At 42.9% G+C, this 12,218-nt stretch overlaps 1 protein-coding gene across 2 annotated transcripts in view; it reads right to left on the bottom strand.

Annotated features, from left to right (window-relative positions):
* The window catches only part of LOC134336604 (fas-binding factor 1 homolog), a 140,727-nt gene that overhangs the window by 35,784 nt on the left and 92,725 nt on the right, over positions 1-12,218 (bottom strand). For both annotated transcript variants that reach the window (XM_063030931.1, XM_063030932.1), the window contains 4 exons: positions 10,912-11,051; positions 8,760-8,878; positions 6,623-6,745; positions 489-674 (listed from right to left, as the gene is read on the bottom strand). In XM_063030931.1, coding sequence (XP_062887001.1) covers positions 489-674; positions 6,623-6,745; positions 8,760-8,878; positions 10,912-11,051 — 568 coding nt within the window. The remainder of the gene's footprint in view (positions 1-488; positions 675-6,622; positions 6,746-8,759; positions 8,879-10,911; positions 11,052-12,218) is intronic.

The raw sequence follows: 12,218 nt of genomic DNA, 5'->3' as shown, positions 1-12,218 counted from the left end.
ACTTGAATTTGCATTTCCAGATGAGATTTGCACTGATGTTCTGGATCACTGATCTAAACTGTAGCTCTTGGTTCAGAACCCCTGTCGTTGTATTATCATACCTCAGTACAGGACTTAGATAGCTTAAGTGATTCTTCAGGTAGGATGACCTGGTGATATTCATCTTCACTACAATCTTGGATGGCCAAAAGTTCACAGGAGGATCAAATGCCTTGAATACTAGCTGCTGAATGTCTGCACACAGACCTCATCCAAGCTGATCATTCTGAATAGGCTAATTTTGTTTCCATGGTACCAAACAAAGCAAAGCCTAAACTGTCTATAAAGTACATTAAATCCCTGTATTTATACATACCCAGGTCCAAATCTCCAGTTTCTGTATTAATACACACATTGATGGAAACATATACCTACATACAAACATTCCCGCATCCTAGGACTGAACAGAGAGCTTACCACTTTACCAGAGAAAGGTGCTGCTCACTTACTTTTGCCAGGCTGAAGATTGCTCCTTCTTGCTGTGCACTGAGCTGTAAGGAACGATTGGTATCTCGTTCTATCCGGCCACTGTTCAGTTTCTGTTGTGTGTGAAACTCTGCCCATTCGCCAGCCAGTCTTCGACGTTCCTCTGCACAGCGCTGCATCACCGACTGCTGCTCCTCCAGCAAGGCACTCTGACAGATTGAAGCATGCATTGTAACATGGAGTGAGCCCCCTTTCCCACCCACTGTCTCACAAACAGAGCTGTAGACAGTCCCTCGGAAACATCTAGTCACTTCCATGTTTCTCCACTGAAACCATCCTAAACCGGACCAGCATTTCACCTACTGTTTTGGTGACCTGAGGGCAAATGAATTTTTAAAAAAATGTGCAGATACTGAAAATCTGAAATAAATGCAGAGTATTGGTATTGGTTTATTACTGTCACATTACAAAGATGAGTGAAAAGCTTATTCTTGCATAGTTTATACAATCAAATCGTTACACTGTACATTAAGCCAGAATAAGGAAAAACAATAACAATACACAATAAAATGTAAAAGCTACCAAAAGAGCAGAGTGCAGGTAAACGATAAAGTGCAAGATCATAACGAGGTAGATTGTTCAAGTTAAGTCAAGTTTATTGTCATTTCAACCATAAGCTGCTGGTACAGTACACGGTAAAAACGAAACAATGTTCCTCCAGGACCCTGGTGCTACATGAAACAACACAAAACTACAATAGACTGTGAGACAGCACGAGGCTACGTAAAACAAACATAAAAACTGCACTAGACTACAGACCCGCACAGAACTACATAAAGTGCACAAAACAGTGCAGGACAGTACAATAATTAATAAACAAGACAATAGGCACAGTAGAGGACAAATTACAATATAATAATAAGTGATGTAGATGTCAGTCTAGACTCTGAGTGTTGACAAGTCTGATGGCTTGGGGGAAGAAACTGTTGCACAGTCTGGTCGTGAGAGCCCGAATGCTTCAGCACCTTTTGGCAGATGGCAGGAGGGAGAAGAGTTTGTGTGAGGGATGCGTGGGGTCCTTCACAATACTGTTAGCTTTGCGGGTGCAGCGTGTGGTGTAAATGTCTGTAACAGCGGGAAGAGAGACCCTGATGATCTTCTCAGCTGACCTCACTATCCGCTGCAGGGTCTTGTGATCCGAGACGGTGTAATTCCCGAACCAGGCAGTGATGCAGCTGCTCAGGATGCTCTCAATACAACCTCTGTAGAATGTGGTGAGGATGAGGGGTGGGGGATGGACTTTTCTCAGCCTTCACAGAAAGTAGAGATGCTGCTGGGCTTCCTTGACTTTGGAGCTGGTGTTGAGGGAGCAGGTGAGATTGTCCGCCAAGTGAACACCAAGAAATTTGGTGCTCTTAACGATCTCAACGGAGGAGCCGTCAATGTACAGCAGAGAGTGGTCGCTCCGTGCTCTCCTGAAGTCAACAACCATCTCTTTCGTTTTGTTCACATTCAGAGATAGGTTGAGGCCAAGAATCCACCTTATTATACAAGAGGTCCATTCAAGAGTCTAATAACAGTAAGATGGAAGCGGTCCTTGAGCCTGGTAGTATGTGCTTTCAGGGAGTATCTTCTCCCGGATGGGAAAGGCGAGAAGAGGAGTGAAAGCTGGAAACACTCTGTAGAGCAGTTAGTAAGATGTCTTATGCAAACAATAGCATTGCAGCTAATTTACTGTGAGAATAATTTGGCAGCCTAAAACAATGATCCAGAAATATTAATACAAATCCAAATTTAAATTCAATTAGTTAAGAATAAAAAATAGTATCAGTGATAACAATCATGAAACTACCAGATTGCTGTACAATCCCAGTTTGTTCACGAGATGTCTGTCAGGGAAGAAAATCTGCAACCTTTACCTGGTTTGGCTTTTCTGTGACTATAAGATGAACAGCAGTGGGATTGGCATCTAACTGCCTTGTGAAATATCCTGGCCAGTCATTCAGTTGTGTTAATCCAGTACAACACAACACAATTTAAAAATTCTGGTCAAATCAACCAGTATCAACTAGGTACCCAGGTTCAGATGCAACAAAGGCAGATCCAATCCGGCCCAGTCAACGCTACAAACTAACTCTCCTCTACATCTAGACTGGATTGGTTTATAATTGTTACATATACTGAGGTACAGTGAAAAGCTTCTCTTGCATGGTGTTCTTACAGATCTATTCATTACATAGTGCATTAAGGCAGTACAAGGTAAAACAAAAGCAGATGCAGAATAAAGCAGAAAAGCTTCAGAGAAACTGCAGTGCAGGTAAACAGAAAGAGGCAAGATAGACTACAACCAAGCTAGATTGTGAGATCAAGAGTCCATCTTATCGTCTTAGAGACCATTCCATAGTCCTATAACAGTGGCATAGAAGCTGTCCTTAAGCCTGGTGGTATGTACTTCCAGGCGAGGAGAGGGAAGAAGAGAAAATGTTTGGGGTGGGTGAAGTTTTTGATTTGTGCTGACTGCCTTGCAGATACAGCGAGAAGTGCAGACCAAGTTCATTGATGGGAGACTGGTTTCTGTGATGTGCTGAGCTGTGTCCACAATTCTCTGCAGTTTCTTGCAGTCATGAACAGAGCTGTTGCCATACTACATCAAGATTTTATGCCTAAATTACAAGAAATGTCTCACTGATGAGGCAAGGAATCATATACTTCTTCCATCACAGATACAGGTCCGGTAGACCTACAGATGGCAGCACAGGAATTTACTGCAGAATCAGAATGTCCCTCTAGGTCTTCACCACTGACACTAAGTGCCATGAAAGCATTAGATCAAACCTCCTGCTGATAGGATGAATCTGAAATGATAATTCAAAGGTTCATTTATTATCAAAATATACACCATGAAATTCTTCTTTTCCCGATAGTCACAAAACCAAGAAGGAAAAGAATGGCAGCACGATCAGCCACCCCCAAATCCCTCCTCCCCGTACAAAAAAGAGAACAAAACCGGAATAGGCACAGCAACCAAATCCCCCTCGCCCGCATGCAAAAAAACAAGAAAGATCAGGCAAAAAACACAGAATATAAAAAACTATAAGACTGATAAAAAGTCTACAATTCAAGTCAATATCCATATCCAAAATGAAGCAAATCCAGATAAATTCTCTGGGTAGAGCGGTAGCCTCTCCCTTCTCCAGCAGTAGAGTGATCACCAGCAATCAAAAGGCAGTTTCCCCCTTCCGGCAGCAGAGCGATCAAAAGGCATTCTCCCCTCTCCGGCAGCAGGGTGATCAAAAGGCATTCTCCCTCTCCGGCAGCAGGGTGATCAAAAGGCATTCTCCCTCTCCGGCAGCAGAGTGATCAAAAGGCATTCTCCCTCTCCGGCAGCAGGGTGATCAAAAGGCAGTTTCCCCCTTCCGGCAGCAGGGTGATCAAAAGGCATTCTCCCTCTCCGGCAGCAGGGTGATCAAAAGGCATTCTCCCTCTCCGGCAGCAGGGTGATCAAAAGGCATTCTCCCTCTCCGACAGCAGGGTGATCAAAAGGCAGTTTCCCCCTTCCGGCAGCAGGGTGATCAAAAGGCAGTTTCCCCTCTCCGGCAGCAGGGTGATCAAAAGGCAGTTTCCCCTCTCCGGCAGCAGGGTGATCAAAAGGCAGTTTCCCCTCTCCAGCAGCAGGGTGATCAAAAGGCAGTTTCCCCTCTCCGGCAGCAGGGTGATCAAAAGGCAGTTTCCCCCTTCCGGCAGCAGAGTGATCAAAAGGCATTCTCCCCTCTCCGGCAGCAGGGTGATCAAAAGGCAGTTTCCCCCTTCTGGCAGCAGAGCGATCAAAAGGCAGTTTCCCCTCTCCGGCAGCAGGGTGACCAAAAGGCAGTTTCCCCCTTCTGGCAGCAGAGCGATCAAAAGGCAGTTTCCCCCTTCTGGCAGCAGGGTGATCAAAAGGCATTCTCCCTCTCCGGCAGCAGGGTGATCAAAAGGCATTCTCCCTCTCCGACAGCAGGGTGATCAAAAGGCAGTTTCCCCCTTCCGGCAGCAGGGTGATCAAAAGGCATTCTCCCCTCTCCGGCAGCAGAGCGATCAAAAGGCAGTTTCCCCTCTCCGGCAGCAGGGTGATCAAAAGGCAGTTTCCCCCTTCCGGCAGCAGGGTGATCAAAAGGCAGTTTCCCCCTTCCGGCAGCAGAGTGATCAAAAGGCAGTTTCCCCCTTCCGGCAGCAGGGTGATCAAAAGGCAGTTTCTCCCTTCCGGCAGCAGAGTGATCAAAAGGCAGTTTCCCCCTTCCGGCAGCAGAGTGATCAAAAGGCAGTTTCCCCCTTCCGGCAGCAGGGTGATCAAAAGGCAGTTTCCCCCTTCTGGCAGCAGGGTGACCAAAAGGCAGTTTCCCCCTTCCGGCAGCGGAGCGATCAAAAGGCATTCTCCCTCTCCGGCAGCAGGTTGACCAAAAGGCATTCTCCCTCTCCGGCAGCAGGGTGATCAAAAGGCAGTTTCCCCCTTCCGGCAGCAGGGTGACCAAAAGGCAGTTTCCCCTCTCCAGCAGCAGAGTGAATGCACTGGCGATCAAAAGGTAGGCTGCCGGCGGCTCACCTTCTGCATTTACCTTGACGTTTCAATCTCCTGTGTCACTTCAATTGGCAAATAATGGAAGTTTTAATCAGCAAAATGGAGTCGAACATCAGCTTGTGCCCCGCAGCGTCCCACCGCCTTCTCGCCACGAGGTTTGAACTCCCGGAATCCTCTGAGACTGCAGAGCACGGAAACGCCCGAACGATCTCCAAACTGCAAATCATAGGCTCTAACAGTTCCAGAATCAGATTCAAGATGAAAAACAAACATGACAGACATAAAAGTGAAATATATAGTTTCATGATCTATCCAGATGTCTTCCGAAGAGGCATTGTACGCAGGCACCATCTTGACCAGAATTTCGCCAGGTTGAATACTAAATTGAAATAGCACTGAGCAGCAAGAATATAAAATACACTCCTGTAGAGTTGCAGCTCTGTGACTTCACATTAAAAAATTCTGTTAGCATTTTGTTTCATTCATGAAAGAGACAATATAAGAAAAAAACCATCAGGCCTCATTCTCACAAATCTGCCCTGTTGCAGGTATGTCTATCCGTGGCACTTTCTTTGGGAGTGATACGTAAACTGCTTCAGGGAGACCACGTCCTGTCTTTGCACTGACAACATCCTCCATGCTTTGTGCCAATACCGTCAAATGAAGTGGCTAGCTTCAGAACAGATCAAACAGTTCAACTGAGAATCCAAGAGGCAGTGGGAACCATCTGCAGAAGGTGAGATGTATTCCACTGGTAATGTCACTTTACCAAGAAATCAGTCACATAAACCTAAACAGTAGCAGCAACGACGTCACTACCACTCAGGGTCCCAAACAGTCCTTCCAAGTGAGGCGACCCTTCACCTGAAAGTCTCTTGGGGTCATCTACTGTACCCGGTGCTTCTGGTATTGCCTCCTGTAAATCGGTGAGAGGTGACGTAAATTGAGAGACTACTTCACCAAGCACTTACACTCCATGTGCCAGAAAAGGCCGGATCTCCTGGTAGCCACCCAGTTCAATTCTACCTCCAATTCCCAGTCTAACATTTCAATCTGTGGCCTCCTCTATTGCCACGATGAGAACACACTCAGGTTGGAGGAGCAACACCAATATTCTGTCTCAGTAGCCTCCAACCTGATGACATGAACATCAATTTCTCAAACATCTAGTAATTACCCCCCTTCACCACTCCCCATTCCTGTTCCCCTCTCTCACCTTAACTCCTTACCTGCCCATCACCTCCCTCTGGTTCTCCTCCTCGCTCCCTTTCATACATGGTCTTCTATGCTCTCCTTTCAAATTCCTCCTCCTCCGGCCCTTTATCTCTTTCACCATCAACCTCCAAGCTTTCTACTTCACCCCTCTCCCATCTCCCAGTTTCACCCACCACCTACCACTTTGTACCTCTTCCTCCCCTCCCTACATCTTCTTACTTTAACTTTTCATCTTTCTTTCCAGACCTGATGATGTGTCTTGGTCCAAAATGTTAACTGTTTACTCTTTTCCATAGAATCTGCCTGGCCTACTGAGTTCCTCCAGCTTTTTGTGTGTGTCACATAAAGCTAAAGATGTTTTCTGCTCTAAGCAGCTTGTGTCTCTACCTTTGCCCTCTCCAGCTCCTCCCTCTCAATACTGAAGTGTTGATTCATGAGTTTACGTTCTTCCTCCAGGGATCGCTGCAGTGATTCCACTTTGCTTTGCCCTGCTGATGCCCTCCACCGCTCCTGCAGAGAAATGCAAAATAGAGATGTGTACACTCAGTGGCCACTTTATTAGGTACACTTGCAAATTTCTAATCAGCCAATCATGTGGCAGCAATTCAATGCATAAAAGCATGCAGACATGGTCAAGAGGTTCAGTTGTTGTTCAGACCAAACATCCGAATGAGGAATAAATGTGATTTAAGTAATTTTCACCATGGAGAGATTGATGGTGTCAGATAGGGTAGTTTGAGTTTCTCAAAAACTGCTGATGTACAAGGATTTTCATGCACAACAGTTTCTAGAGTTTACACACAATAAAAAAACAAAACATCCAGTGAGTGGCCGTTCTGTAGGTGAATACACTTTGTTAATGAGAGAAGTCAGAAGAAAATGGCCAGATTGGTTCAAGCTGACAGAAAAGTGATAGTGGTGTGCATAAGGATATCTCTGAACGTACAACACATTGAACCTTGAAGGGGATGGGCTACAGTAGCAGAAGACCATGAACATACACTCAGTATCCATTTTATTAGGTACGGGAGGTACTTACCCTATTCCAAGCAGCTGTGTGACATGTTTACAATGAGTAGTCACTTTGAGTACCATGCTATTCACCTTAAATACTCTTAAAAATATTTAAAACGTACCCATGATGTACAAGAATTTAATTCAAAGAATAAAAAAGGTGAGGCTTGATAATTTTGGCATTGGATGAAATTGTAAAACAGGTGATATTTGCTTGAACTACTCATTAAACCCCACATCCAATCCATTATTTTGCATGTCAAATATTTTGTTCCTTACAACAGGTCAGATCTTAGCTTTTTTCCCTTTACATTTATGACCACAGTACAGCAGTGGACAAATAAGACCATAAGACATAGAAGCAGCATTAGGGCACGGCCCATTGAGTCTGCTCCGCCATTCCATCATGGCTGATTTATTATCCCCTCACAACTCCATTCCCCTGCCTTCTCCACATAACCTTTGCTACACTGACTAATCAAGAACCTATTAACCTCTACTTTAAAAATACTCATTGACCCTGCTGAATTCCCAGTCCACCTTACTGGCAAAACAAAACACAATGTCCTGATCCAGGCCAAAAAAACTGGCATCAACAGTATGGAACTTGAGCGAATATGCGTCTTCAAGATCAGTGTAAAAAAATTATTTTTTTCTCCCACAACCAAAGTATGTCACAGAAAGTTAACACAGTAAGGTGACATGTCCACACATGTACCTTCCTGGTTAACAGTTACTCTGGATGCCATCTGGAGAATACAAACAGGAGTCAGACAATGAACGTACATGAACGTTTTAACAGATCAAATTATAGATGAAGTTTAATTAAAGTATAATCAAGTATATAGTACAGGAATTACTGAGCATATCTGCAGTCTAAGACGACCAACTGATAGTTGACAAATGAGAGTTTGTGGGGTTGTTATCAGGCACAACTCTGCTGCATTGTAAAACTTAGAATTATTACAATGTAAATTATTTCTTCATTAATGCCTCAACCACATCTCCATACTGCCAGTCTCCATACCGCATCTCCATACCGCCAGTCTCCTGCACATCTGGCAACTGGATACAACTCCACAAGTTCCCAAATTACTACATTCCTGACATTGAGCCATCTCAGTTATTCTTGCCTTTTTCATTCATTCCTTTATTCAATTCTTGATTTTAAACTCGACAATTCTTTTCATCAGTTTTCATCAGTAAATCAAGTTTTCAGATTTTCTCCAAAGTTTACTTTTCCTGCTTTCTTTAAAGATACAATTGTATCTGAATACTGTGCACATAGCAAACTGACCTGAAGCAAACTTGTCTCTGACTCTCCAGTCAATCCTATGATTTAATGGCAGTGTGAAGATAATAATAACAATCCTTTAATGAAGAAACAAGAAGTGGGTAAAATTTGGAATGAAGTGGAATGTCTGAAAAATATCAGAAACACCATCAAGAATACTTATTAACATTTCAGGCATCGTAACATATCACAGATTATAACAACTATCTAACACACCTTTTCAAGAAGTCGTGTTTGTTCATTCAGCCTGATATCCATCTTAATTATAACATCTTGTAGGCGTGCCCTCTCTTCCTCCAGGTCTCTCTGCTGGTGCAACAGTCTATCCTGCTGAGCTGAAGAAGATAACAAAAAATACCAAAAGATTCCTAGGTAACGTAATCCTCACTGACACAGGACTGATTTATCTCTAGGACTGTTGCTCTAAATGAAAGAAGTCTTAATCATTATGCGGAATGTTATTTTGGATTCAGCTCTGTAGGACTGGAAACTATAGTTATAGCACCCTATTTCCCAAAAGTCGACTGCACTCTTTTCCATAGATGCTGCCTGGCCTACTGAGATCCTCCAGCATTTTGTGTGTGCTGCTTGGATTTCCAGCATCCGCAGATTTTCTCATTTTCATAACCAGTCATAGAAAAAAAAAATTGAATGCATTTCCTGATGAGTAGGCTGAAAGAGTCTTCATATTGTAATGACCTTAACATCTTTCTATTTAGAAAGTAACGATCTTTCAACATGTTATCTTGGCGTTCTTGAGAACACCACATTGATAATGGAAAAGAAATTGATTTTAATGAAAAGATCTCCATTTGCAGTAAAACTTCAACAATCCATGGAGGATTGAACCAAAAATTGGTTAGAAATATTTATAAACAGTGAGGGCACATGAAATACTGAAGTGAAGTTGGTTGATGACTGTTGATTGAAGCTCCTTTCAATTTAAGTTGTTTTTGAAATTTATTGCACATTAACAGAACAGTTGATGTAGTCACAGCATACAAGCGGGACATTTCTCTGTTTTGTGAGCACTCTTGGAATAATGTTCCTCAATGTAATTAAAGTTGTGCATTGAATTCTATAAACAGTTACAAATATCAATTGCTTTTACGAATTTACTAAAGGCGGGAGGAGAAGACGGCGGCATGCCTGCATGTGCACAGCCCTCCAGTGAAAAATGATATCGTATCTGTTAAATAGGGGCCGTGGACAATTCTGATTTGATGGAGAATGGACGTGAAAGCAGAGAGGAACATCTGGAGAAATTTCTGAAACACTCGTTTGCTGCTGTCGTTACTGCATAGTCGGGAATCTTTCGGAAGGTAGGCCTCAAAATCCCCAGCCTTGCCTGCTTTTGGCAACTGGGAAGGAGGTCGAATCGTTCGGACAGAGATAGCGCTCAGTACTCGGTGTCGGAGAGCTGATCAGAGCTCGAAGTTTTCGGATGACTCAGAGTCGGATTGTGGTCGGCATGGCAGGGAGAGTTTTTCTTCCTCCTCCCGTCTGCATGATATGTGGGACATTTGAGTGACTTTGAACTTTACTGTGCTCATGGACTTCTTCATCAAGTTATGGTATTATTGCACTGCTGTAACTATATGTTATAATTATGTGGTTTTGTCAGTTTTTTCAGTCTTGGTCTGTCCTGTGTTTTGTGATATCACACCGGAGGAAATATTGTATCATTTCTTAATGCATGCATTACTAAATGACAATAAAAGACTAAGTGTCTTCATAATCTAATGATCAAAATTTCCATGAACCTAGACTTAGTTGAAACAGAAGTTTTCTGTATGGGGGGGGGAGTAAACATCAGCACTGTGCCGAGATACTTATCCCATAGCTTCCAGTACATTTCTTGTAGGTACTTCCCTCCCTTTTTCCCCTGGCTCAGTCACTTTTAGTTTAGTCATTTCCATGTTAAATGGATATACTCAGAGCTGTTTGAAAGTGAACAACAAATACCTGGCCAATATTTAACTCTAGTCCACAAATTGAGTGCAATAAAGCCTATATTACATCAATAACGACTCATTGATAGCTGTAAAACAGGGGTCCCCAACCTTTTTTGCACCGCGGACCGGTTTAATATTGACAATATTCTTGCGGATTGGCCGAAGGCTGGGGGGGCGGGGGAGGTGTTCAAGTTCAACAGTGCGTGACAGGGAATGAGGAAAGGTGCAGCTGACTCATATTGTTTCATATCGCCAAATCATATCGTTTCCTCGCACACCTTTGCAGCCAGGTGCCAGTCCACAGCCCGGTGGTTGGGGACCACTGCTGTAAAGAAAAGGTGCCACACAGATGTAAAGTTTTGAGAATTCAATCTTGCTTATTAATAAATAATTACTCCCCATTGTACACATACCTCGCTGCTGCTCATCTCGTAACCGTGCATTAATCTCCATCTCATGGGACGTGCTCTGATGCGTGCTTTCCACTTTATAGGAAAGATCATTCAGCTTCCCAGAGAAGATTTCCATCTGCGCAATGATACTATTGAGTGATCTAAAGGACAGGAAGGACAAAGAATTAAAGCACAAGTCAAGGATATACTAAATCAACACTTGAAAAATTACCAAATTTTTTGATTTATAATACTTCTTAAATTACAGATTATAGTCAAATCTATCATGATACATTTTAAACCAGATTATTCAATTATATTCCACCATTGAATTCACTCCTAAATATTATACAATAAATTAATCAAACCTTTCCATTATTTGTCATGCACAGTATGATCTGCATATTTGTCATTCTATATATAAATAATGTGATGCCCTTTATTAGATTCCCATTGCGATTAATTCACTCTGATTATCTATGCTCCTATATAAACCACCATTAAATTTCAGTAATTTCCTTCTTGATTACATACATGATCTCTTTGTGTACAGCAGAAACTGGAAATGCATATGATGTCCATGAGGACCTCACTCCTGATGTAATGAAGAGAAATTAATTTAGATTGAAAAGCTGAAGACAGATAAATTTAATCTGTGATAGTGATTTTGCTGATCACTATAGTGCAGCAGAGGTTCACTTCAAAGGTTGCAGAGCACTGGGTGCAGAAAAGAAAATACAACCAAGAAACCTGATCACCATCAAACAAAATTGGTAATTTGGTACGAATAGGATCAGACTGCAGTAATGTTGATATGCACAACAGATTGATTACCTCAGTAAAACAATTCACACTTTTAGTTAAAGGGAAGGGAACAACAACCTTGCACTCAACATCAGTAAGAGGAAGTTGAAAGAACACATATCAGTCGTCATCAGGGGATCAGCAGTTTCAAGTTCCTGGGTGTCAGCATCTGTGAAGATCTATCCTTGGTCCACCATATTGATGCAATTACAAAGAAGGCACAATAGCGGTTCTATTTCATCAAGAGTTTAAGACGACAAGGTATGATTCTTGCAGATTTCTACAGGGGAGCATTAACTGGTTCTATCACTATCTGGTACGGAGGGGCCAGCACACAGGATTGGAAAAAAGCTGCAGAAAATTGTGAACTCAGCCAGTTCCAGCTTGGCCACCACCCTCCTAGCATCGAGGGCATCTCCAAAAGGCAATGCCTCAAAAAGATAGCATCCATCATTAAGAATGCCAATCACCCAGGTCATCCCCTCTTCTCATTGCTACCATCAAGGAGCCTGAAAACACACACT

This window comes from Mobula hypostoma, chromosome 22 (assembly GCF_963921235.1).
Source record: "Mobula hypostoma chromosome 22, sMobHyp1.1, whole genome shotgun sequence".
NCBI lineage: Eukaryota > Metazoa > Chordata > Chondrichthyes > Myliobatiformes > Myliobatidae > Mobula > Mobula hypostoma.
The sequence above is the reverse complement of the archived record's forward strand: the minus strand, read 5'-3'. Positions and strand labels throughout refer to the sequence as shown.